This window comes from Poecilia reticulata, linkage group LG6, assembly GCF_000633615.1.
Source record: "Poecilia reticulata strain Guanapo linkage group LG6, Guppy_female_1.0+MT, whole genome shotgun sequence".
In the NCBI taxonomy this organism is placed as follows: domain Eukaryota; kingdom Metazoa; phylum Chordata; class Actinopteri; order Cyprinodontiformes; family Poeciliidae; genus Poecilia; species Poecilia reticulata.
The window spans coordinates 284,130-308,096 of NC_024336.1; the positions used below are offsets into that span (position 1 = coordinate 284,130).

The window sequence follows — 23,967 nt, forward strand, 5'->3', positions numbered from 1 at the left end:
ACATCAAACTACCTGCTTTCCTGAACAGCGGCCTAGTGTCGAGCTCCATAGTCCACACGGTTTCTCAAAGTGTGGGGCGTATGTAACTGTTTTCACTATTAATTTTTAATTATTTTACACATTCAATAAATCAGCGTTGCCATTCTGATGACAAGCAAAGAGCCACCTAACTTTGACTAGTCTAGTCTGAAAAACAGRGTTATGTTTGGGGCAAAAGGTAAATTGTAGAAAAGAAATAAAAATACAATAAACCTATAGTTTATTTTCCTTTTTGGTTGACTAAGCTAAAACTCATATTTTAAAGATGGCCTCCAGCGTCTCAACATACACTTAAACACTTAAAGTCCCTTCTCTATGGGTGTGGCTTTAACCGGTTCTGCCCTGGCGATTTGCTTCACACCGGACTGCATTTGTTGATTGGCCTGTGATTTACGTCACTGCTGAACAGTCACTGAACAATGGCTGCCACTGAAGATTAAAGGATTTCTTAAATATGCTTCAAAGAATCAAGGCAACACTCCAGGTATGGTTTTGATCAGGGATAAACATTATAACATGATGTAAAGCTCAAAAAAGTCAATTTTACATAATACTGCCCCTTAAAGGCTCTTCCACATTATATACAGTTCTTAAACCTCATAGGGTGATGATGTGGGGTTGATTGTGTTTGTATCTTCCTGTAAAACAGAATCATCTGCAGCTTGTAACTGATCTAATATGAAGTGCAGTTTTTGTTGTCAGTTTCAGTAACCACACAAGTCTACACATGTTCAGTTTGCACTGCAAGTACAATCAGAAAACCAGAACTTTGCTCAGATGGAACAGTCACCATCTGAAACAGGACTGGACATGTGATCAGTGGATTAGTTCTCATTGGTTAACAACAGGCAAATAAATCAACATGATTATGGCATCAAAACCAAAAATAAAAATGGTAGGTCATTTTTTCTTTGTCAAAAAAAAAAAAAAAACGACAGATGAAACAACTGACCAGCGGAGCAGATATTTCAGCTGCTGAAAAGAATCAACAATTCTGCTGATCTGTTTTYGGGGTTAGACATAACTACAGGTACAGTTCCATCTTTAAGATCAGTAGTGAGGAGGGCTGCAGGAATTTTGAATCTAATACACAGCCCTTTTTAGATTTTTGCTAACACGTCAAAAATTCAAATACAAATAAAACTCGCATAAAAATATTAACTTGCCTATRTATTACAAAATATACCTTCATAGTGTATTTAGTTGACTAAAACTAAAATGGTAAAATTGTGCCTAAAATCAGATCAAGACTACAATTAATTCAAAATATGCAGTCAAAATCAACACTGGTTTAAGGATTAGCCTTGAAATATTTTATCTAGAATGCTTCTCCAAGTAGAACAGAAATGAACCAACTACACTGATGTGTAAAGACTGACGGCTAATAACAAGCAGACATGGCTGCACCACAGGGAGACATGAGATGAGTTATTATTGTTGAATATTGGTTATGATTAATTTGTCTTGCTTTTGTTTCATCCAACGTCTGCTTCCATCTCTACAAACATCATTTTATGAATATATGTTTCATCAGGTGTTTGCGYCAGCAGCAGTGAATGTTCTTCTGAGTGAATCTATTAAGGGGCATGTGGAGCACAAATACTAAACACGCAACATATCATGGCCTACTAAATATGGAATTTAAGCAGCGCTTTGGGATTGCATTATGGCACACATTCATATTGTGATGGCAACTGATTTGATACAAGGGTTTTTTCCCAGTAAAAATGTTCCTAATATACTGACATGAAATTTCTCTGGGTTTGACGGTGTGCTTCTTGGAAATCCAAACTTATTTAATCTTCACATTAATACTGAGAAAGTTCCAGTACATTTCTCAATTCATCCTTCATTCAACAGGAGTGAATAAATGAAGTCAGGTTTCCCCAGATAGAAAACCTTTTACCAGCTTAAAAAATAATCTGAACCTGACAGCATTTTCTGATATCTATGATCAAATTTGAATCTGCATGTTGGGGGTGAATTTACTTTTTTTGCAAAACGCTTTGAGTGAGACGTATATACTGACTAGTATATATTCCATTGAGGAAAAGTAACTTTAACATATGAATTCCTCATACGTTAACATAAAGGCTCGTTTTGAAGTATAAGCTGCTACTTACAGGCTTCGAAGAATTCGACCTGGAATGCGGCATTCATAACAAACATAACAAACCGCTAGCAAACAACCATACTGATTAAATAACATAAAAGTCAAGCAGTTCCCTAAAAGTCCAACAGATGGCAGCAATGCGCCATGCAAAACAAAACACCCACAGTTTACAGGACACACTTCCTGCTAAAGAGCCTCGTGGTGGTTGAAGAAAACCGGAAAATACAATCTATGAAAAAAAATCTGAATGCTCTCTGGTATTGTTCAGGGGGCCGGACCAAATGTGGAGGCGGGCCGGATCCGGCCCGCGGGCCGTAGTTTGGGGACCACTGCTGTAAAGGTTTCAAACTGGTTCAAAGTGGTTATACCTCCAACTAAATCCATTCTCCTAAAAAGGGAGAAAAAAAAATCCCTAATTTAAATTATTTACATTGCCCTGAAACTGAATATAAACAAAAGACCAGAAGTCTAATCAAGAGGACAGCATGTGTTTGTTTTTTTTTAAATCACTGCTGAAAAAGGAAACTGTTCTAGAGCATTAAGGATGCCGTCTTGTGGAGGAAACTGTACAGCTGAATTTGAACAGTTTCAAATTGTTCATGTGCAGTCTCATCAGTACATGTGTACTCAGCTCCAGAGTCACATTGTATGCAGGCACATTGTATGCAGACAGTATGCTGATCCAGATTGCACAGACTGTGGATCACCTCCAACAGCRKGAAACTGCTGTACTGGAATATTTTAAGTTACTTTGAAAACATGCTATGAAGGACAGCAACCCAGATCCTTAACAGTACGTTGAGGACGATCTCACACTATGTCTCTGGATTTTTAGCTCGAGCCTTTTCAACCATCTTTGTGCGCTGGGAGAAGATGGCATCAAATGCCTCATCTCTGTGCATCATGGCACCAAACACCATCGGCTGCAAAGAAACAGGCAAGACAAGAGCATCAGATTCTGTTTAAACAGAATCTGATGTGTTTAAAGCACAGAAAAAGGAACCCGTTTTCTTTTCTTAAAATCATTTTTAAACTGGTGTAACTAAAAACAAYAGATTTTAAACTATATTTTCTTCAGCTTTATCTGTAATAAAAATCTTACATAGTGGATGTATTTTTAAAGCTTTTCTTAGCAATTATTTTAAAGAGTAAAACAATCTGACACAGAGCCTTACAGAAGCATCCAGACCTGCATTTTGTTAGGAGTTTATGTGACAAACTAGCATAAAGCAGTGCATTATTGTGAAGTGGAATGTTGTTTTCAGAATTCTCAACAAAATATTTCATATTTTGGCATTCATTTACATTCTGTGCCCCTGTGACACCAGTAGYGTGTGATGTAACCCCAGTATTTACCTAACTTAGACAACAACCATCTTAGCAAAGACGCCTCGAGTTTTCTAAACTACATGAATGATCAAAACTATCAGTTTGGACAAAACATTTGCACTCATACCTTTTGGGTGGTAGGCGTTGCTATGGAGATCCCCATCCCTGAACCAGGTAGCACTGACAAAACCTTATACTGCATGGAAGACGAAGTATAAAAAAGAAGCAGACAAAGCAATCAGTCACCTTCAACAAACATCTACCTTCTGGATTTCAGTGATTTCGGTCAGTTTGATGACTTTATTCCTCTTTGAAGAACCAGATCTTGAGCTGGAGCTCTCGAAGCACAAGTGGCTGTAAATTCAGAGGACACCAAGAAAAAAATGTTTCAACAAAAACCTGATAGTTTGTCAAATTCTCAGATGAAATGATCAGATGTTTTGTTGGTGTTTGCATACACAAAGGTTAAAAATCGTATTTATGAATAACCATATGAAAGCAGTAAGAGGAATGTGAGAGTGACTCAAATGAGAGAGAGGGGGCTTACTTCTCTGTAACATACAGGACTCCGTGACGGATGTAGTCTGTTGGTGTCTTCTTGTCTCTATTGATCAGGCAGCAGCGCCAGCCGTTCTCACACACTGAGAAATGAAACAGCAGTTACAAATCTCCTGGAAGCAGATTAATAGTGTAGTATTGCTCTACCAATAAATGTAGCACTGAACAGCCAGAATTCAATCAAAACAATTTTAGTGACTGCAGTTGTTCCTAGTCTGACCTGGCAGAGGGCGCTCACTCTCCGGAAGGCTGAAAACCTCGTGAAATGCTCCTCTCTTTGTGCTGTAGTATCGGCCGCCATCTTCTTCTCTGCTGGCACCGAGAGGAGCAGCAGTACAAACGCTCACTCGGCCCCCTGCTGTGGCAACCTGAACAGGAGGATGGTTGGGGGAAATAAATTAGCAGAATGTCCTCCATACTGTTTCATCGTGGTGTTACTTCTGCGATAATTTCTGTCTTTTTTTTTTTTTGCCTCTTCCAACTTTCTTACCACACTAGTGAGTTAGAACTCAGTAGACATGTTTCTGATGTAAGGGTTAAAGAAACTGCATTGCGTCGAAGTATGWCAGAAAAAGAAGCCTACAGTTTGGAGTGGTGAAAACTTTTCGTTACTAGTTATCAATTTAAACATGTTAATTCAAACAATAGTTAGCAACTTTTCTGCTAATGTCTTGCAGGACATTAGCATGTATGAGATATAAAACAGCTTAAAAAAAATCACAAACTAGTCTTTTCAGTCTTTGTTCAAATTAAAGTTTCAGAACTCTAAGGATTTCTTTAAATTGCTACATTTAAAGAAATCAATATTGATTGATTCTCAAGGATCTGAAACTCACTGGAGGGATTTCTGTCCCATCTGGACTGAGAACCCCTCAGGATCCCTTCACAACTAGCTGAAAGACGTAACCGTGGAGACATGTCTGTGGTCGCCTCTAGCAACCCATTACAAAGATGGATGAATGGACGATTGCTCYAACTTAGCAGCTAAATTCTCAAATGATCAACAAATCAATTAAAAACTTTTAAAATAATAATAAACTTCAAATATGTTTTAATGACACAAAGATTAAGTTGGAATTTTAATGGAATGAGGAACTTTTAGCAGGGCTAATGTACGTGGAAATAGAAGGGGAAAAAAAGACTAGCCAGAAGGGCAATGAAGAACAGAATACAATTTAAGGCAGAAACCTCAAACTCCAGGTCTCATTGGCAGGTTTCCTGCAATTCAACTTTTAGATGTCTCTCTGCTTCAGCTCACCTGGCTCTAGCAGGTCATTAGCAGAGGTCTGWAGCATTTGACTGCATGACTGAGAAGTAGTTTCACCATTTAATTCATGTGTGTGGGAAAAAAAACATTTAAAAGTTGCAAAACTTTTGTCCTCAAGGAAACCAGTTTGAAACCACAGATTTACAGAGTAACTAAMCCCCAAATAAACATTTTTTTTGGAGTTAAACTGTCTTTAATTGTAATATTTGTTTTTCTGAAAATTGTGATATTTTCTGTGTATTTGTATAGTTTGGCAAATTACTGTCAGTCTTGTTGGCTAACAGTGGCTACAGCACTTAAAATATCTGATTGGTTCCAACACGACTGTGTGAGACTGACTGCTGTGGTCAGGAGGTGGGAGGAGCTTACAGCAGCACTCACTTCTCTCTCAGAGCAAAGCAGAGCTGCAGAATAACTTGTGCTTTCACATGTCTTCAATATCACAGAAAAAAAGTTCTAGGTTTGTTGCTAGTTGCCTGTTTGGAAAAATAAAAAGTCACTGGAAGGGTTCAGCATCACTCCTCAGGACTGTCTAAATCTACGAAGCAAGGAGACAGTGCCTTTTTCAAAAATGTGAAAAAAAAAGAAAGAACAGAATTGACTAGTCAATTCTGTTGAACTTTTTCACATTTTGTCATATAACAACCACAAACTTTATTATTTAATTTCATTCACAAAGTAGTGCAGGACTGACGTGGAATGAAGAAAACCAGGTTTTAATTTCCATTCCTTTACAAAAAAAAGGGAAAAAAAAAGACTTAAAAGAATTTCAGCCCCTCTCGCTTTAAAGCCTCTCAATAAAACCAAGTGCAATGTAGATCCTAAAACAATATCCCTATTAGTCCTGCACAATATATCTTATTAGTTATACACTTAAAAACAATAAGATGATTTGTTTGCAATTTACCACAAGCTACATATGATCTGGTCAWAAAAGACCAAAGTGGAACTGTTTTGCACTATGTGAAGGAAAACAAACCTCACATCACTATGAAAACACAAACATGGTGATGGCAGCATCATACTGTGGGATTGCTTTTCTTTAGCCAGAACAGTGCTGGGTAAAGTGTAATGCAGGAAGTAAATCCGCCCTATGACATTAGAGGCTGTAAGTAACTTCAGAAKTGGGTGGAGATTTGACTTCCTGCAGCGACACAACCCTAAACATTCAGCCAGAGATACTATGGGATGGTTTAGCTCAAAGAATGGTGCATGTCTTGAAGTCCAGACAAAATCTAAATGATTTGCAGATTGATGTTCACACAATATGACTGAGCCTAAGTTATAAAGTAAAGTAAAACACCCTGCGATGAACTGGAGAACCATCCAGGGTTTACCAAAAACTGGACATAAAAAAAAAATCCCCTGCTAAGTTTTCTGGTATTTAGCAATTCAAAATAATTKTGATTATTCTAACCAATCTAAAATACGAGAAGTTTGCTCTGATTTGACTTCAAACAAGAAAAAAAAAAGGTCTTTTTATTTGGTGTATGTACATACCTGGTTTCAACAGTAAATGTTTGCCACGCTTCAGAATTTTTAAATATATATATTTTTTATTGTTTGTGGTTGTGCTGAGACAAAATGTGAAAAAGTTAAAAATGAATAGGTCTATAAGGACAATCTACGCCTCATACTTATGTATCTGCCCTGCAGCTCACAAGGACACACACAGTCAATGAGGACATCAGATGTATAGTATCTGCTGCTGATGGWTCTACATGTGTACCCATAGCAACCACCGACCTCTACAGTATGACTTTACAACACGGAGACAGCAGATCCTACCTGTTCACACTCAGACAGCTGAGAAGGAAGAATAAAGACAAACTGAGAAGTGACAGCAGCTGTGCAGTCTGCTGGTTCCCATGCAACAGAGAGGAAACAGGAAGTTCACAATGCAGTTTCCTTCTCCTGCGATGCGGTTTCCACCTGAGCTCTACCARKCTGGATGCAGCTCACGATGTGCGTGTGTGAGTGTGTTTTAGAGTTGGGACTGACCCGTCTACTCAGGGTGGTGTTGCTGCGCTCCTTCAGCTGCAGGTCGGTGGGCAAGTTGGTCCAGATGATGCAGGGGGTGTCAAAGCGCTGCCGTAGCTTGGGGCAACTTTTAAAGATGAAGTCAATGATAAAGAACTTGACACCTGCATAACCACCTGAGGGGCAAAAAATATATATATATTCCACTGGTCAACAGCCAAAAAAAATTGTCTGGGGTTTTTCCAACTGTTTTAGGGTCATGTTGATGAGCTGAATCAAAAAAATCATATTGGTTTTGCTCAATCAGGTCAACTTTCTGAACTATGTAACAACATGAGCATCAAATGCATGACTTGTTCTCACATTTGGAATCGGTTTCCTGAGAATCTGATCAACGAGTGATGAGCAGGAGGAGAGATTCCATCAGGACAGAAAAGAGACTGAGAATTTTACACAATGAAGACGTAATGTTCAATTCACATGTACTTAACCTTAGTAGTGTTTATTATTCAATTTACAGAAATCCAAGTTTGTGACATTTAATTAATACATTCTGTTAGAAAGCCATCTTTTCTCCTAAAAACTTTTTTTAATGAGAAATATTAACAGAAATGGACTGAAAATGTCACGAAAATGTCAAATTTAGTGACCTGACTTGATTGAGAAAAATGGATGCCATTTTTGGATTCAACGGTGCAAAATAATTCTAATTCAGTTGAAAAAACAGACAACTTCCAAAATACATATTTTTTTGTAACCCAGTGTAGTCCGCAGTGTGAACAACGTCTCCAACAGGGAGCACATTAAATCAATCAGATTGTTTGGTAAATTTGGTCATATGGCCCAGATGCTGGAGGAAAGCAAGTTTCATTTCTATGTTTGAATCCATTTAAGGAATGTGTTCAAAGAGTGTGGTGTAATGCTGGAAATGCAAACTGGAAACTATGGGTGTGTACAAACKTGAAWCACCATGTTTTCTTCTGAAACATGGTGATTCACAAGACGACTTGGGTTGTCCTCCAGGAAAAATTTATCATTTTATCATATCACAAAAAGAAAAGCAATAAAATTTGAAGCAAAAWTGTTTAAAATAGAAAACAAAAAAGAGCATTTGTAGATCAACYAAAGTGAAAATGCTTGTTTGAGCAGATGAGTTTGTAGTTTGATATGTTTCCGAGTCTTTCTGAAAGTCTCTGTTGAGTGCTGGTCCTAGTTTGAAAATCTAATAATATACCTATGATGAAGCCCAGAAGCTGGTAAGGTAACAGGCACGAGGAGACAAAGGCCACCCACAGTCCCACGTAGAGCTTTTGAGTCAACTCTGGCTGGACCCACATGAACAGACTAAACACACACAAACACACACATTCAGTATAGTACAGAGCTCTATTCAATGACTTTTACTTCAGCTACATATAAAACAACATTTGTAAACAAACTCACTTTTTTATCTTCTCAAGGATATTGGCCATCTTTCCAAAAAGATTCTGTGTGGATGTGAGAAAAACAACAGTCAAAACGGACTGGAACATTGGCTTTTTTTTTTTAAGGTTTGTTGCTCTAGTGGCCTTTATTTGAAAGTGCTCAGACAGACAGTAGGTAATGAGAGAGAAGACATGTGGCAAAGTTCACCAAGCCAGGAATCGAACCTGCAACAGCAACATCGAAGACTACGGCCTCCTTATGTGGGTAGTGTCTAACCYTTGTGCCACCACAGCACCCCAGAAAATTGGCTCTTGACTGTAATCAGATCATTTTCAAACACGTGTGGTATTTAAATTTACTTGCAAGCAAGCGTGCTGGAACAGGAGCTTTGAGGACATTATATGTACTGMATCACATCTACTGAATTTGGTTGTGATGTCAAAACGGCTCATCTGATTCTAAGAGTTTCCAGGTGAAGCGCCATGTTTGAAGCCTCTGTGTCTGATGTGCTAGACTGTGAAGGGAACCTCACTGACTGACTCTGCACTGAACCGGAGTTCAAACGAAAAAGGTGAAGCAGGGCGTGGGGGTAAAACCAGCACCTGCAGGAATTCAGGACTTTTTTTTCCCCCCTTTTAATCTCAGGGGCGACTTCTTCTCTCGCTTGGAAACAGTCAGGGCCGTTCTCCAAAAACTACACCGTGACACACTCAGAACTAACAAAGGTTCTTTGGGAAGGATTCACCAAATTCTAGGGAAACACTACTGAAACAGCCGATGACTTGGGTTTGGAAAGAGTGGTGTCACTCAGATCACAAAAATTCCCCGCACTGCCGCACAGATGTCAGACATCAGAAGAACTGGACCAACAACAGGGCACACCACACTACCATGGTGTGATGTATCCTCTGCTCTTTATTTAACAAAGTAAAAACCAGAATGCTACAGAAATATTCTGAATGCTGTTATTACAACTTCTTATATCATGGACCCTAAACTAAAATTGTCCACAGTTGGYATCAACAGATCAAAGCTTCACAATGATTGGATAGACGTAGAGATGAGTGAAATATTTTAACAAGAGGTTTCAGTTCTGACCTACACAATCTCTTAGTGCATCTTCTCTCACCTGAGCTTTCTGAGCAATATCGAGAACCAACTGGAACTTCTCAGATACAGTTAAGTCTTCTTTTGGAGGTTCCTTGAAAACAATAGAGCCGTGAGCCAGGAACCAGCCTCAACAATTTTAATTCAATCAACAACTTCTGTAGGTGTAAAAAAGAAACTAACAATTTTTATAATAAGTGTGCCTGATAGAGTAAAGAGAGATGCCTCACCAATGGCTCAGACACTTCAGGTACGATACTCCACTGGATCCTCCAGCCTCTGAGAGTGATTTATCATGGGAACGTAGAGTTGAACAAGGAATACACACACACACACAATAAATACTTAAGAGTTAGTAAATGTGCTTGTGTAGTTTCTTATGGAACGACTCTTTTTAATTGCCTGTGGTTAAAAACAGTAACGTTGGTTACGTATTGTAACCAACGTATACATACAATACGTATKCAATATGTATTGTACGTATTGAAGCCTATACGAAATAGAACCACTAAAGTGTCAGTACTAAAACATTTTTTTTAGCCAAGATTTTATTTGATATTACGGAATTGCTGAAGTAAAATTTCTGTTCTGAATAAGAGCATGACTTGCAGTTTAACCCGAAGTTGGTTTTTGTCCGGGTCTGTCTTTAAATATGAGAGTGGTTGAATGTGCTGGAGAGCTCACCTGGAAATGAGATAATTCAGGGAAAGGCGGAGAATTGCAAAGAACAGGAACATGGGGATGACCCAGCCATGCCACGCTGCATACATGTACACCTGTCAATACACACAGCCAGTGTGGCACCATCTTAAAAGTTTCTCCAGAATGGTTCACCAACTGACATTATACAACTGACTGGCTTTAAGTCTACTCTGCTATAATTTGGGCGTAATTTAAATTAAATGAAATCAAACTTGTACAGCTGACTTATAAAGTTCAAAGATGCTTTACAATGAAATCGGTCATTTCCATTCACACAAACATTGACACACTGATGATCGTAACCACAGCTGAGAGGCTGCTATGCAACATCATCAACCCTCTGACCAACACCAGCAGGAAAGGTGGATGAAGTCTCTAGCCCCAAGGACACAACAGAAGTACGAGACAGGGGCTCAAACTAGTGACCCACCGATTACAGGACAGATTCCTACCTCCATTGCCACCGTAAACGCATGCTGCTGTATGTGGATGGATCCGATTGTACGATCGGATGGGAATTCAGTTTAATTTTGACCAAATTCTATTCCATATAACAAAATATGAAGTGAACCCGTTTGTCAGGTTCCCTGCCCCTGCTGATGAAAACAATAAAAAGCCCAATCCTGCCACTCACGTGTTCCATTCAAAGCAAGAAGTAGTTTTAATTGATTAAAACACATTTCACCAAATTGTTATGTTGCCTGCAAGRTTTGTGGWTAGCTTTAAATGGGAATTCTTTTCACACTCAGTCATAATGGCAGGAATCACAAATACTAGTTGTTCTTTATTCGGATTCWCCCACCTGAGCTATGAATCGCTACAGCTATATAAAAAGTAGCTCTTGGCAGTTGTTCATCAACAGATACAAGGCTACAAATTTGCATACAGTGCGAGTAGGGCTGGGCAACACATCAATAACAATTTATATCACCATAGACGAGAATATAAATAAAAAATGCATCCAATAGAATTTTCAGTAATTTCACTGAACTTAAATTCAGAACTGCACAGCATTTTGGAGGATGTAGGCAGGGGAACGACTTTAGCTGCTCAATCTCTCAATGCCAGCTAAGTAAGGTTGGYATCAACTAACTCACACACTCTTTGGTTACCTAGCAACAACCTGTTGAGTAACTTTGATAACAGCAAAATCGGGYCTCATAACTGCTTAAAAAAAAATAACGGCATGGAGTGAATGGAGGAGAACAACAGCTCGAGAGGAAGCTGCGAATAAAAAGCARAAAAGGTCACGAGTATCTGGCAGTATTACACATATTAAAAACAAAAAAACTAATCAATAATTATCAATATCCATTGATAAGAAACCTTTATAGCATGATACATTTTACAACTACTGTATATCACCCAGCCCTAAGTGTCAGGTTTGCATTAGATWCTTACTAATTATATAYTTTAATATATTTCATGCCTGGACACTGTTACTATTTAATAGATGTGTGTGGTGCTTAGTGGAACACGGAGACATTGTCTGTGTATGGACTTACAATGAAGGCAATGGCAGACGTGTACACAGAGTACCAGCTGGATAAGGCAGACAGGTTCCTCATGAAGTTTGTCACAGGTCTGAACCCTCGTTCTAAAACCACAAGGTCAGGCAGAACAGCACATCAAACTCATCTTTCTTGCTGTTAATTTTTGTGGAAAGAAAATGTTGTATAGCAAAGCATCTGAGGGGTTGTGTAACCAAAAGTACCTGTATGTGGGGTTCCACAGGGATCCATCAAGGGACCTCTAATGTTTATTTTTTATCTTTCAGCAAGCATATAATTTTTTCTCCTATATAAAAATACTCTACCATACTTCTAATTATCTGCAGAAAAGAATACACACAAGATCAAAGACAAAAATACTCACTGAGTCGTCTCATGTTTTCAGTCAGTCTGAGGATCAATTACAACAGATCAGATCGATTTTTGATTTAAAATAAATACAACTTTCATTAGAACCTTTTCACTCTAAATGCTCCTCTCAGAAACATGTCTAGCATTTTCCTTACCTTCTTGCACTTAGTGGCTCCTCTGTCTCCAAAGTTGTCTCCTCTGGCTGGAAGCGGAAGTCTTCRATGTAAACGCCAAAACGATTGTAAAGCCATTTCAGGAAGCTGTTGTATAAAGTCTCTTTATGTTTTTCTAACAAAATAAGAGGTTTGATTAAGTGATTACAAAAACTGATTAGGAAACTGATTTTTTTCCGGACTTAAAACAATATGAAAAAGACAAAGCAAGGAGTGAGAGTTCTAACCTGTACTGCTGCTTAGAGAAGGTTGAGGGGATGGAGGTTTTGGTGACTGAGATGGAAAATCCTCAACTCTGAGGACATAGATAAAATGTCAGTCAAGAAATAAAGGAAAATTGGATTGGAAAGTCTTGTAAAACAACCCACCCTAATTTTATGGCATCATTGACTTTCTGTTCCAGCTCAATGCGTCTGCATCGTTCTTTCTCCAGTTCCTGTTTAAGTGAATCTATGTGGGACTCATCTTTCAGTTTCCTCAGCTCCTCCTCTGAAAGAGTGACGAGTCACAAAGACGACAAAAAAACCTACTCCTAGAAAACTTTTTTCTCCAAACGTCTTATAATTAATGAGAAAAATCAATTGTTAAAGTGCAAATGAAAGGTGAAGTATCACATGTTTTTATGTAGAACATTAAGAGAGTAAACCTGATTTCTCTCCCACTTAGGATTTATTAACAAATTTCATGTGCCGTGAGGAAGAGATGGACCGAGAAGCTAGCAAATTACAAAACGAGTAAACTCAAGTTATAGTAAATTAAGTACACCGCATGAGCCAACACCTTGTAGACTTAGGAGCAATAACTTAGTATTCTATTTCTGTATGTATTCTTGCAAAGTGTCGAGTGTGTGTTGCACAGGAGACTGAAGGTAAAGTTTAGTTAGGTATGCACCGCTAATGGTGAGGTTTAAGATAAGGGCCAGGGGTAGAAATGAATATAACATGAATGGAAATCAATTCAAAGTCCTTTTGAAGATAGGAAGAGGTAATGTGTGTGCCCGTGCATGCCAATATGAAACACAATTAGGACTGCAGTGTTATAAATAGCTGCTGGAGCATTACATAAAGAAGGCAAATATTGACAGATTATGCAGCATGCAGTTGTATTGTGGGATGAGTTTCCTTTATGTGATCTGATCACTGAGACAGCAGCATTGGTACAAAACAATTATGGACAGCTTGAAGAGAGAAGTGACTTATTTTTTTGTCTTTGTGCATTACGACCCAACAGTAAAATACTGCAATTAAGTGATGACTAATTACAAATTAAAAGAGTCCTTTTGGGGGTAGTGGTGGAAACAGATGGGCTTTAACAGTGTTTATGTGACAGACCAACAAAGAAATGTAATGTGGCAAAAAAAATTGTGTCGTTTTCAAATATTTTCACAAATAAAAATCTAACAGGTGTGCCATGCTTTGTACATCTGCTGCAACATATCGCAACACTTTTCACCTTCAACAAGGCCAAATCTGTCATTACATACCTATCTATAGTCACTGGATGTTACTTATGGTTGTCAGAGCACAGGATTGCTTTATACAAATGAATGCCATACTTTCTGACATTTCTTTGCATTATTCACCCTCCATTTTACAATTCTAAACTACTTTGCATTATTGTGCCATAAAAATCCCAATAAAATACTCTGTTGTTTAAAACTCAGAATATCAATACTTTTGTATGGCTCAATAAAGGGTACAATATACTCACGTAAGAAGTGTTTTTCTAACAAAGCAATTTCTAGAAGTCCTTTCACCTCATTCAAATCAGTCTTTGGCTCTTCTTGGACACCTGCCAGAAATGATGCAGGACCAGCCTTTGGCAAACAAACACAAAATAAGCAACATGAGTTTTATCTTTGGATCAAAGGCAAAAGTTTTGTTGTGTGTTCCTGCACCTGGSCTTCCATCTGCTGTTCTAACTCAGGTTTCCTCAGCTCTTCTTGCTCCCTGGGCAAGAAGCGTGTTTTCATCACGACGTCGTCGCTGCATTCTGTGTCTGATGTGTTGGGCGACTCGGTYGGGTCAAGGAACTCGTCTCGTCTTTGGCTCCGAAACCGGATTTTGTCAAGACGCCTCAGCATGTTGGCTGCCGCAGGTTCTGGTCTCTATCAGAACATGATGAATGCCTGAGCAGCCAAAACAAGGATGGGCAAACAAGACAGCTTAAGAAGGAGGAAGATTTTGTCTTCAACTTGGTATCTCTAAGCATTGATATGCAATTCAGTGACATTGAGATGTTTCAGATCAAAGACATTTTACCAAACAAAGCTGGACTTATGTAAAAACTGACACACCCAACCCAACTGTTCTACCCTCATACTGGAATCAAGCAGTATGATAAATGTCAATGAATCTTTTACTCACTGTTCTTTATACAATGCTGTGTTATCCAGCATGTTTGAGGTCATATAACATCATATCAATTGGATTTAAACTTGGTCTTAGACTAGGCCACGGGAGCCCAAACTTTGAGACCAAGATCTACTTTTTCTTTCACCAGCCGGCTGAGATCTATCTCATGAAACGAAGACATAAAAATTGTAAATTAAACTATATTAACTTATTTTATATGCGAATGTACATCATTTATAGCAGAAATAATGAAGTGATAGAAAACCTAATGCAAGTTCTTCCTCAGTGAGATTCTGACACTGGGAGGAGGTGGTTTCTCAGTCAGAAGCTGTTTGCAAACCTGACGCCAGCAGATGTCCGTCAGTTATGGTAGATCTGAACTTTGGTTTGATGACATTAATATGAGAAACTACAGACTGATAGGAGGAGCCAAAGAGCACTGTAAAAGTAAAGGCAAATCTATTGAAGTTGGTATATAATTAATTTACTTTCACATCGCAGTAGAAGCCATTCGTTTGTTAAAACTTAAATATATTTGTCCTATTTGATGTTTGTTGTGAATACTCAAACGAACGAGGTAGTCCAAGTTTGTCGTTTATTAAACGTTCAGAAACCACAGTGGTTGTAATGCGCCACGGCGAAGGTAAACAAAGGTAAAATAACCCAAACAGGTGATCAACTCAAAACCACTCGTACCTTTTTACTCTGTCATTTAAGCACACCCGTTGCCGTGGCAACCACCGGCGCCCCGCAAGCCGAGCAGAGATTACGTTAAAAACATAACATTCAGTCCATTACATATCAGGTTTCCAGGCTTGATATTTGTTTCTCGATTATTAATAAGCCTCTCATGAACACAGCTGTGGTTGAGTAGCTAATTTAAACTCCTGCGCTGCTAGTCAGTCGGTCTTTGAGTCGCCTTTTTTTGTTAATGGAACCAAAACGCACTGAATTGCGCAACACCTTGTTGAAACAATAATTACTGAGATTATTCATTTGAACATGTTTCATTGATTTTTTTTTTAAGTAGTATTCTTTAATGAAGCTACAAACATTTAGGATCGTAGTAAATATTTTGATAAGCCTGTCAGAAGAGGAARTGCTGGTCTCAGCATCCTGGTGGCGTTCAGTGTGTCTACTGCTGAGATTGACTCAAAATCTACTAATCGACGTATTGAGCACCCCTGGACTAGGCTATTCCAACAATTTTTTTTCTTTGAGCCATTCAGAAGCAACCTGATCCATGCTTTGGATCAGTGTTCGGCTGCATAACCCAAGTGAGCCTCATTTCAACATCACAAATTAATTAATGAACGGTCATTTTTCTGCCACAGCACAGAATTAATGGTCTCCACTAAATGCTGAAAAGCRGCACCAGAACATCACACTATGTTTTATTGCTGTGTTGGTTACACTCTAGATGTTAAGGAATGAACATATTTCAAAAAGTCCTACTTTTGTTTTGTTGGTCCACAGAATAGTTTTAATAAACACTCTTGATGATCATTAAAATTTGTTAAACGYGAGATGCACATTTGTGTTTTTGGTCAAAAGCAGTATAATTTAATAATAAATTTACTCATTGTAGGGCTTGGGTAGTTGATCTGAACACCCTGTTCAAATCAACAAAGCTTCTGAGACCTTAGAAAACATCCCTAAAACTGTAGAAAAATTAATCAAAGAAGAAATTAATGGGGAAATGTTTTTTTTTTTTTTTTATGCCACCAGCCGCAATAAGTGACGAGCAATTCAGACAATATTCTSTTAAATGACAGGATGGATGTTTGGGACACTTACAATGCAAGCAATGATTTGTTACTCTTACCATGTCACTTTTTGTCACATTTATTTGTGTAACTTAAAAAAAGGCTAGTTTAACTGGACTATATATGCTCCTAACATGAAGCAGGAGTAGCCATATACGTTTGCTGTGGTGAAAACATATTTGCAAATATAAGACACACTTGTAAAAGTTACATATCGTGCCTGCAACTTTAAACACAAATTGGTTTAYGCTTTTGGTAAATAAATTTAAAATGATGTTCATAGGTGTTATGAACAGTGTCTATTGCTGAAATACMGAATTCTCTAACTTCATTAACTGGAATGATGTCACCTTGGGTGTGATCTCACACCTAGCACAGAGTTGTACATTCTGAAGTAACTGGAACGTAGCATAAGTTGAGCCTGAACTTTTATTTTTGTAGCAGCTGATACRAGGACGAAAAGAAACACTGMAAAAAAAAAAAACTCAGAAATTGCTTTTGCTTCTAACCATTTGCCTCTCTCTCATAYGAGTCTCTTTTTACATTCAACTACTTAGGAAATGTATTTATTCAAGGAAAGTCAGATCCCAACACAATGACCCATACAAATAAGGACTTAGACACAGGGTAAGAGGAAGAAGAAACTGCTTTTGTTTGATACGCGAGGAGAAAAGGTTTCATCATSGCCTTTCTGGGCTCAGACTGAGTTGAGTGTATTGAGAGGAAAACTGTAAAATAACTTCATCACAGTCTGATGAGGTTGCTTACAGTCTGGAGGAATGAAGGTGTGGTGAGCCTTAAAACTCACTGAGCCGTCTAACAGGTCTGGCTGACATAACAATTCMTGCCTGAACAAGACTGAACAGAAGCCACTTTCAGACATGCACACAGAGTGTGACCCACAGTGTCAGTGTTATGCATCGGTCCATCCTTTCCTGGTGTTTTTGTATGACCAGGTCCAACAGCAGTACCAAACCTAGTAGCATTCCCCCCTGCTGCAGTCATGGTACTGGACAGTCAACCAGCTGCATTAGTTAAGTCTGCGCTTCCCCAGGACAGTCAGGTGGCTGCTGCCTGCGTTTTGTGGTGCTACCTTGGCACCCGTCTCCACTTCCTCAACATAAGCAACAACACACATCAGTAGGGTGATGAAATGTTGAATGAAGGGTCTTCGTATGGTGTCGTTAGCGTGGGTACCTGGACCATTAATATGGCACAGAAAGCATCTTGGAGACCAAAGTACACAATACAATATAAAAAATTGGCAGCATCACAGTGATTGATGCTTTCTTCAGCAGGGAGATGAAAAACTGATGGAGCTCAACTGAAGACAATACTTGGGGGGGAAAAAAATCCTGTTAGTTGCTGCACAAGAGTTTAAATTAGTCGGTGCACCTCTTACAGATGAATATTTCCTCCTGCATCCATTGTTGTCGAGTAAGATTTTTAATACTGTCGAGAGAGATTATCAGAATTGCGATATTGGACTGTGTGTGTTTGCAGGGACACTGGGAAAAATATTATTTATGTGTTTAAATTGTCCTCATAAACCTAGAATCCCTCCCATGAACACAGAATAAAACAGCAGAAAAAAAAAMCCACAAACAATAAATTGTTGAGACACATTTTCCATTTTGTGCAACACCTCGGTCTGTTTGCCAGTTTGAGATTTCATATAAAACGGTATATAAACAGACTTTAAAGCCGAAAATGATCAAGTGTTTCAAGTCATACAAATGGAACAAATACAGAGGAACATCACTCAGCTAACCTTATTGTTGACAACAAGTAAAGCAAAGATTGTAGAGCGAGTTCTGCTTTTAAAATCTTCTCACTCTGCAGCCTCTCTAAGAGGTGTTGGTCTGCTTAATTAGTTTTTGTTATGTGTAACCTAAGACTGTCACCAGTCTTAAATGCTATKGTTATACAAGTGTGCAGCAGTGTGCATGTGAGCAGATAATAGAGACAGAGGAAAGGCACATAATCATATATCAATAACAAAATGAATTGGATACTTTATAAAACCCATGATTATCCCAGGGATAAACAAACAATCACAGCAATTGTTCTTCTACTACACTCCAATGTGAACACACAAGGTCCACTTTTCCTCTACATCTGTCACATTGTACATGTTGAAGATCACTTATAGGCCAAGAATGATCCAAAACTTATAAAACAGCTTTCACCTTGCACACTGCTCTGCCCTGTACGAATGGATGCTCTTTTGATGCAATAATTCCATTGACACTCATCATGAAATTGCTTTTCTATGCAACTGGGCTTTTGATTCTTGACAGACATAAGGCAGGCATTAGTGTCTTCCATACACTAGAGCTCTCCAGCAGTATGAACTATGCCCCCTCCTGTGTATGCTTCAACTTTGATTGAGCAGCCAAATGTAAATCAAACATCATAATTACACTAGCAGATGTTAACACAAGTTCTGGCTGCATGTCAGGTAGTGATGATTCCTTCTACAGAATCATGACGGCAGGAAAACAAGCTGCTACTAAGGTTAAGGAAATCACTGAGAACCACAGGCTACTGTGGACAGGAGAACATGAAGCGACTGAGGAGTCTCAGCACAGACTCTAGAAAACTAACACAGATTTCTACTACTGGTGCACTGATGACAGTATTCTAACAAACTGGAATCCAAACTGGCACAGTTAAGGACCAGGTCTGCAAAGTTCTGCAAAAACATTACTGCCAGCCACCAGGGATTTCTAAACCTTTGGAGAGCTGTAGAAAGAAGACGCAGATCATCTCTGACCTGTGCCATCACTGCCAGACATTACTCACCCTGTAAAGCAGTGTTTCTCAACCCTGGTCCTCAGCACCCTCCTGCTCTGCATGTTTTAGATGTGCCTCTATTCCAGAACAGCTGATTCAAATAAATGCATGACCATCAAGTACTGCAGAAGCCTGTTAATCACCTAGAGATACAATTCAGGTGTGTGGCTGAAGAGAAATACCTAAAACATGCAGGACAGGGGGGCGTGAGGACCAGGGTTGAGAAACACTGCTCTAAACATTAGATCCCTTGCACCAGGGGCGTCAAATCACTCCTAATATCTTTAATGTCTGACATGGGGAGATATTCTTCCWAATTTTTCTCTTTCTTCAACTTCATTATCTGATACATAAAGGGAGCTAATCAGAGAAGTTATTTCACCTACARGATTTCTCCATGTAACCCAGGCTTCTTCTCCTCTGTTGTTAAWTGCCTCTTCCTGATCTACAAGAAGACCTGCTCCACTTTCTTCCTCATCCTGATCAGTATCTTTTTCCTCAGCATGTTCTGATTGAGAGGTCATGTCATCCATCTTGAAAAAAACACCCAAACAGATAAATTCAAACCTACAACAAGATTCTCTTTAACTGTGTCAACATATATAGCACAAAACCTGAAATTATAATATCCTGGTCCCCGTACTGGCCACCATTTTGTCAAATTCAGCTTCTATTTAAAGCGGAACTCACAAATACACACAAGGGGGATACTTCACAGGCATCAGGTAAAATATGTTACACCAGTTAAATTGACAACAAAAATAAATAGTCAACCACTCAGAATAAAATTGTTTGACTTTTAGCAACAATGATTTATTACAAAAACCACGACCTAAGAAAATAATAATGGTTATCTGGATAAATAAATCAGTAACCAAAAATTCAAAAGTCCATGTCAGTAAAGAAACTCAAATGGTTAAATGTTCAAATATTCTCGATCCTTTTTAATACGAATATTGTCCACAAAAAAGTTCCATATCCTGGGAGACTTTCTCCCTTTTAATCCAAAGTCCCAATCCAAAACGAAAAATCCAAAGCGCCAAAAAAACCCTCCCCAAAAAATGAGAAAAAAAGAGTGGTACCACCAAAAATCCCCAAAAAGAAACGTAAAGTCCAGATCTCACCGGAATGTCTCTCCCCCCCCCGTGGCGTCCTCTCGCTCCGTCGGCGTCCTCAAGCCAATTGGCGTCCTCTTGCACCTGGCGGCGTTTCCTGGGTGCAAGCTCCAATCCAGCTCCTGAAGCGCACGATCCGCTCCGCTGGGGCGAATGCCGTTTTATCTCTTTTCTTCGATTTATTAATTGTTCTAAACGTTCAGTCAATTCAAGTCTCCCGCTGCACGGACCTGACGGTGAGCGTCTTCCTCTCTGATTGCGCCGCTGCGCGCCGACGCACACGCCCCTTTTTATACATTAATATCAGCCACACCTAAAAAACCAATATGACCTGACCAAAGATCAGTTTTAAAAGTGGAAATTCGGATATATTTTACCRTTAAATAACAACTGTTATACAAGCCAGATGATACATTTCAATGTATTTATCCAGGAAAAAAACAAACAGTGGTTATGTTACAACTTTCACAGCTTTAGCTGAAGAAGCTTAAGGGACTTCAAAACACCGCTTTAGCAAACTGATGGAAATACTCATGTTTGCATCCAAAGCATAATGGGATTTTCAACCTTTAGACATGCATTTGTGAAACAAGTTAAAGATCTTGTTGAAAACGCTGTAGTGTCCACCTGTCTTGGTTTCAGTGGTGTGAAAATAAAGTGGAACAGAATGAATGGTATTGGAAAGCCAGTATTAATCATTTTATATCACATTTTTAGTGCTTTCTATTAATGTGGCCTGACCTAGATAAGCAGCAGAAAAGTCAATGGATTAACCCATTTAGATGGTGATTGTGATTTATTGCAACACGGTATAGAGTACTTTTGTGCTTGCTGTGTCTGAATGTGGTATTATAGTGTTGAGATTTTATAAGAACCTCTGTGGTAAGGTTTGACCATAAGCTAAAAGGAAAGTTTGTCTTTTCCAACAGACTTGTTGCCACGTGCATTAGGGCTCCCTATCAGAGACACATCCATCTTCTCCTTGGAGGGAGAGTCACTGTTCGCAAAGCTAGCTAAACTAGTTCCTTTACTCAGACTTAATCACCACTACAAAAACAAGTATATTTTTACTTTGGCTATTAATTTATTGTTATAACACTTCAGCTTTATTACAGCAGGATGAAGGGAATTCATGGTTGTCAACGTGAGGAAAGATTCAAGTAGAATTCAGTGAAAACTTTTCCAATATTTGCTTACGAAACGTAAAATTTTAGGTTTAATGTTTTGATTAAAAGATATATATGTTGAAAAGGCAACTCTCAGTAATTAAAGCATTGAAAAAGCTTCCTTTAATTTTCAATCATTTGAAAATTAAACGGAACATTCTGGCTAATCAAACAAAAAACAGTCTGCTTTCAAGATTTTAGTCCTAACTTAACTAAAGGACTAGGTAACAGGTTTTTTTTTATTCAGCCATTATCACAATTGATTCTCCCGCTTAAAATCTCAAATATTTAGACTGATCAAAAGTAAACTGGACATTTCTTCTTTGAATCTATGAAACCTCTATTATATGTGTGAAAATACAAAAGGGGGATATTTTCAATGCTTTTTATCATTCGTCAAATTCTGGTATTTGATAAATATAAAAATGAATGATTCAAACCCAGACTGCATCATCTTACACTAATTACACGTTCTTTAAAACACGGTTTGCAATAATTGTAAAAACAGGAAAAAAAGAAAAGTTATTAAAGTCTTTTCTTGTTCTCATATACTGTACATCTCACTTGCTGGTGTGAACTTATTGTTATATCTTAATAACTAATACTAAATTAGGAATGTCTTAAAGCCATCTTAAAAGACAATCTTTGGATTCTGTGCTCTAATATTTTTGCTCTGACTCCAGGTCAGTTCACCCCTTTGGCATTTTGCACCCCTATTTTGCAAAATGTTGCTAATCCCTTAGTTTCATACTTGTAAGCAAAGTATTTCTACGCATATGCATAAATCATTGCATATTAGTTTTTCCCTCTTTTCTAAGTATTACAAACAACGGGGAAAGTCAGAGAAAATGCTCTACTACTCTATAACTGTAGTTCCTGAAATCTCTGAATTACACCCCATTTCCATGTATATAGTTTTGCTCCCTTATCGACCCAGCCAACCGAGAAAGATTACAAAAAAACAAAATTTTTGTTAAAATATAAACACACACACAACATTTGCAGGTCTTTTTTGTTTGTTTGTTTACTGACTTTCTTTACGTCACCAGAAGGCCACCCCCTATTAAACTTAGTGAAAGCCAATCAGCTGTGGGCGATCTAAGCCCCGAAGGAGCTAAAGGAGCCCAGTCAGTCTACAGGGTCCGGGTCGGACACACCCGAACAGGTTACCGAGTCAAATAGAATGGTGTTAGTGCAGAAAGGTATGAATAATATAGATATTTTTCTTACCAGAAAGCCGAAGATAAAATAAACTTTCCCACTCTGCTGGGCTTTCTAAGCTCACKAAAAACAAGGTCAGACCCGCTTCTCAGGCTCTCCGAACCAGAACAACTGTTGTGAGAACCGCTCCGAACTTGAATCCGTCCTCTGTCCCGAAAACGAATCCAAATGTTGGTGTTTGTTAATACAGCAGAGCGGTGCTCCTCCACCTGACACAATAATCACTGATATGGGCGGGGTAAGAGGCAATTGCTTTACCAGGAAGTGACGCAGTCATGCGCTCCTTAAAGCAAACTTGCTGCTTTGGGTCCAGGCGGAATTATGGAAAAGGGCAAGAAATGTGGAATATCTTATTGTTAAACTTCAGGAAGGTATAGATAAGGTGGGTACGTGGGGGGTAAAGTGGGGTTTTAAATTTTCAATTGAAAAGACAAAAGTAATGTTTTTCACAAATAAAAAAATAGGGGTTGATAAAAAGTTGTATTTATATGGGAAAGAGTTAGAAAGGGTTGATTGGTTTCGGTTTTTGGGTGTAGTTTTTGATAAGAAACTAACTTGGGGAAATCACATAGTACATATTATGGAGAAAAGTAAACAGATTCTAAACATTATGAGGTGTTTAGCAGGATTGACATGGGGTGGAAGTTTTGATTCCCTTAAAAATATATATGTGTCACTAATTAGATCAAGAATAGATTATGGGAGTGTAGTGTATGGTTCAGCAGCCAAAACTAGGTTAAAAAAGTTAGATGTTATTCAAGCCAGAGCAATGAGAATTTGTTTAGGTGCAGTTAAGTCAACGCCAATATGTGCTTTACAAGTAGAGTCAGGAGAAATGCCATCATGCATTAGAAGACAGCAGCTAATGGTCAATTATTGGATAAGTTTAAAAGGACATAATGCAGATCACCCGGTTAAGAAAGTATTAGAAAAGTGTTGGGAAAGAGGAAAGAAACAAATTGATAGCTTTGGGTGGGGTGGGGATGATAGTGCG

General features: G+C 38.5%; 1 protein-coding gene across 3 annotated transcripts; it reads right to left on the reverse strand.

The window, feature by feature from the left end:
* Window positions 1-2,412: 2,412 nt before the first annotated feature.
* Window positions 2,413-23,203, reverse strand: LOC103465656 (GRAM domain-containing protein 4-like). 3 transcript variants are annotated; one of them, XM_008410677.2, is made up of 20 exons: window positions 22,983-23,203; window positions 14,453-14,683; window positions 14,266-14,371; window positions 12,924-13,044; window positions 12,783-12,850; window positions 12,538-12,670; window positions 12,396-12,421; window positions 12,026-12,117; window positions 10,503-10,594; window positions 10,049-10,097; window positions 9,841-9,912; window positions 8,730-8,773; window positions 8,521-8,630; window positions 7,308-7,462; window positions 7,095-7,112; window positions 4,260-4,407; window positions 4,029-4,122; window positions 3,745-3,835; window positions 3,609-3,677; window positions 2,413-3,075 (listed from the first exon to the last, which is right to left on the reverse strand). In XM_008410677.2, exons 2-20 carry the CDS (start codon window positions 14,636-14,638, stop codon window positions 2,968-2,970), a joined length of 1,782 nt encoding a protein of 593 aa, XP_008408899.1. In that variant the 5' UTR covers window positions 14,639-14,683; window positions 22,983-23,203; the 3' UTR covers window positions 2,413-2,967. The 3 variants fall into 3 exon arrangements, with proteins under 3 accessions (XP_008408899.1, XP_008408900.1, XP_017160571.1); XM_008410678.2 differs by lacking the exon at window positions 7,095-7,112; XM_017305082.1 differs by lacking the exon at window positions 3,609-3,677.
* Window positions 23,204-23,967: the final 764 nt, after the last annotated feature.